Source organism: Pyrus communis, chromosome 12, assembly GCF_041283825.1.
Source record: "Pyrus communis isolate YQ-2024b chromosome 12, ASM4128382v1, whole genome shotgun sequence".
NCBI lineage: Eukaryota > Viridiplantae > Streptophyta > Magnoliopsida > Rosales > Rosaceae > Pyrus > Pyrus communis.
In genome coordinates this window covers 25,938,446-25,941,521 of record NC_142576.1, presented here as the reverse complement: position 1 = coordinate 25,941,521, position 3,076 = coordinate 25,938,446, and the positions used below count along the sequence as shown (strand labels likewise).

The window sequence follows — 3,076 nt, the reverse complement described above, 5'->3', positions numbered from 1 at the left end:
TCATATTATTATGTATCAACCATCAAGAACCTCCCTTTCGGTCTTTTTATTTTATTGGGTACATGAGTAGAAGAATGGCTAAGCTCACATCGATCTGTTGGCTGAGCCCAACTTCCATAGGCAAACAATTTTAGCCCAAATTCTTTCGCATCACAAAAAAGTACGGAGCTGACGGATATTTGAATTATAGCCGTTAGGACTCCAACGGCTAGTTCCTTTTTCTTTTATTTGTTTGTGACCTGTCAACGGCTAGTTTGGTAATACAGAAGTTGTTTAAAAACTTGAACGCAGCCGTTTTGGGAATCTCATTGTGATAAAAGCAGATGATCAGCTCCCTTGTTTGTTGGATTTCCATTTGAAATTTAGGCATCTGATTCTGATATACATCTATTAGTTCTCGCTCATTTTTTTGCCTAATTCTCCTTCACATAAACAAGCAACTGAAGTAGTACTGGCTAGCTGTTGATTTGCTCATCCAACTCCGTAATTGGAAAAAAAAGGTACGCATAAATTAAATCCCTCTTCAAACTAATTCATTTCGATTTCCTAGGTCTAGAGGTAGATAGTTGAATTTACTATTTAGTAGATCAATCTGGATCTAATCCAGTTTTGTTTAATTGTACAATGAATTAAATCTGGATCTAATGCAGGTGATCTGATCTTTCCTTGGAATTTTGGAACGAACAAAGAAGAAGAAGAAATAAAAGGAAAGAAAGAAAGATGAACGACCTGATGACAAAGTCGTTCACCAACTACGTGGATCTAAAGAAAGAGGCTATGAAAGATTTGGACTTGGAAGCCGGGCATCATAACAATGTGGAGATGTCATCCTCCACCACAAATATGCACACCGACCTTGGTCTGTTCCTGGAAGAGGCCGAGAAGGTGAAGCAGGAGATGGCATCTGTTCGCGACATTCTCGTGCGTCTGCAACAAGCCAACGAGGAGAGCAAGTCGCTCCACAAGTCCGAGGCATTGCAATCCTTGCGCAGCAGAATCAATGCGGATATTACGGCAGTGCTGAAGAAAACAAGGACCATCAGATCTCAGCTAGAGGACATGGATCGTGCCAATGCCGCCAACAGGAGGCTCTCCGCCTACAAAGAAGGCACTCCGATTTACAGAACGAGGATGGCGGTGACGAGTGGCTTGCGCAAGAAGCTCAAGGAGCTTATGATGGATTTCCAGGGTCTGAGGCAGAGGATGATGAGCGAGTACAAGGAGACTGTTGGGAGACGCTACTTCACGGTCACGGGAGAGCAGGCGGATGAGGAGGTGATTGAAAAGATAATCTCGAATGGGGGTGGGAACGGGGCAGAGGGGTTTCTGGGGAAGGCAATACAGGAGCATGGGAGGGGGAAGGTGTTGGAAACGGTGGTGGAGATACAGGACAGGCACGACACGGCCAAGGACATCGAGAGGAGCCTGTTGGAGTTGCATCAGCTATTCTTAGACATGGCAGTAATGGTGGAGGCTCAGGGGGAGCAGATGGATGATATAGAACACCATGTGATGAATGCTTCCCACTATGTCAAGGATGGAACAAAACATCTCAACACCGCCAAGGGCTACCAGAGGAGCAGCAGGAAGTGGATGTGTATCGGATTGATAATTCTTCTGCTGCTCATTCTCGTCATCGTTATCCCCATTGCCACCAGCTTTTCTCACTCTTGAATTCAATTTGCTTTCAGTTTAGTACTGCTATTTTTGCTTCAATTGCTTAGGTTGAGGCCTTCAGGAGGGAGGGGGTGGGGTGGGGAGGGCAACTGTTAAAATGTTTGTTTCTTTAAGCCTTACTGTTAAAATGTTTGTTTCTTTAATTTCCGGTGGAAATATGATATGATAAATAGTATTATCCCTTTCTCAATCTGTGTTCAGTTTTCTCATTCCACTTTTCACATGAAAATAATCCAACAGAATGTACTCACTCTTTCAACAAAGAAATTCACTTTTATCCCTTTCTCTCCGTCACAACTCCAAAGCATAATAATACCTGTATAAACGAAACACAGAATGATATGCTTAAGTTTAACATTGGACTCTACACTTTCCAGTCCACAGGCTATTAATGAGGTCATGCCACAGCAGTACAAACACATGCTTGGAGGCCCTTCCTTAAAACTTGACTTGCATATACCGGCCCTATTGCTGAGGGGGTCTTGACTTTCATCATCTCCTTTCTTGTCCTTGTAATCATACTCAAGGGTCCTCGTAGCTCATTTCTCAAATCGTGGCTGCTTGTGGTTACTGTCGCATTGGTTGTTACCGGTTTATACCAGCCCTTCAATGAATCCCGCCAACATAAGTAAACCATGTCCTGTTTTCTTTGAAGAGAATGGTATTTTAAACTTATAATTAAGCTCTGTTTTGGAGAAATAATCTTTTGATCTTTTCTATATCAAAATGGTACAAGGACTCCTTATATAGGAGTGCTGATCTTACAACAATAAATGCAGCAGCTCCCAACTACACCCACTACATGTAATAAAAGCTAAGTAATACACCAATGAGTGCCTATACAACAGACCCTTGACTTGGTAATCACAAAGTATGATTTTGCTCGATCTTTTTTGCTTGACTTTGTATCCACAATAGACAAACTTGCTCAATTCTTATCTCCATCATTCTTATCTTCATCATCCCCCGCAAGCTCATGAGTGGACGGCGAACGAACTTGGACTTTAAAAAATGAAAACAATCAGAAGACAAGCCCTTAGTGAAGATATCTGCAATCTGAAATTGAGTATACAGATGACGAACATTCAATGACCTTGCCACTACAAGCTCACGCACAAAATGATAATCCACATGAACATGTTTTGTTGGAGCATGGAACATGGGATTAGACGCCAATGCAATGGAACTTGTGTTGTCACCCCAAATCAAAGGAGTAAATAAGGATGCAAAGCTCCTGTAGCAGCTGTTGGAGCCAAACAAGTTCAGTTGCCGTGATGGCCAATTGCCGATATTCTGATTCGGTACTTGAATGAGCAATTGTTTGTTGCTTTTTGGAACTCCAAGAAATTAAATTTGGACCAAAATATATGCAGAAACCACCAGTGGAGCGTCTAGTGTC

At 42.2% G+C, this 3,076-nt stretch overlaps 1 protein-coding gene across 1 annotated transcript; it reads left to right on the top strand.

Moving 5' to 3' along the window:
- Positions 1-252: 252 nt before the first annotated feature.
- Positions 253-1,867, top strand: SYP111 (syntaxin of plants 111). The gene is made up of 2 exons (XM_068486165.2): positions 253-500; positions 651-1,867. The coding sequence occupies exon 2, from the start codon at positions 721-723 to the stop codon at positions 1,672-1,674; it is 954 nt and encodes a 317-aa protein (XP_068342266.2). The 5' UTR covers positions 253-500; positions 651-720; the 3' UTR covers positions 1,675-1,867.
- Positions 1,868-3,076: the final 1,209 nt, after the last annotated feature.

Coding starts and splice junctions, on each gene's coding strand:
- SYP111 (XM_068486165.2), top strand. CDS start 721: ATGAACGACCTGATGACAAAGTCGTTCACCAACTACGTGGATCTAAAG.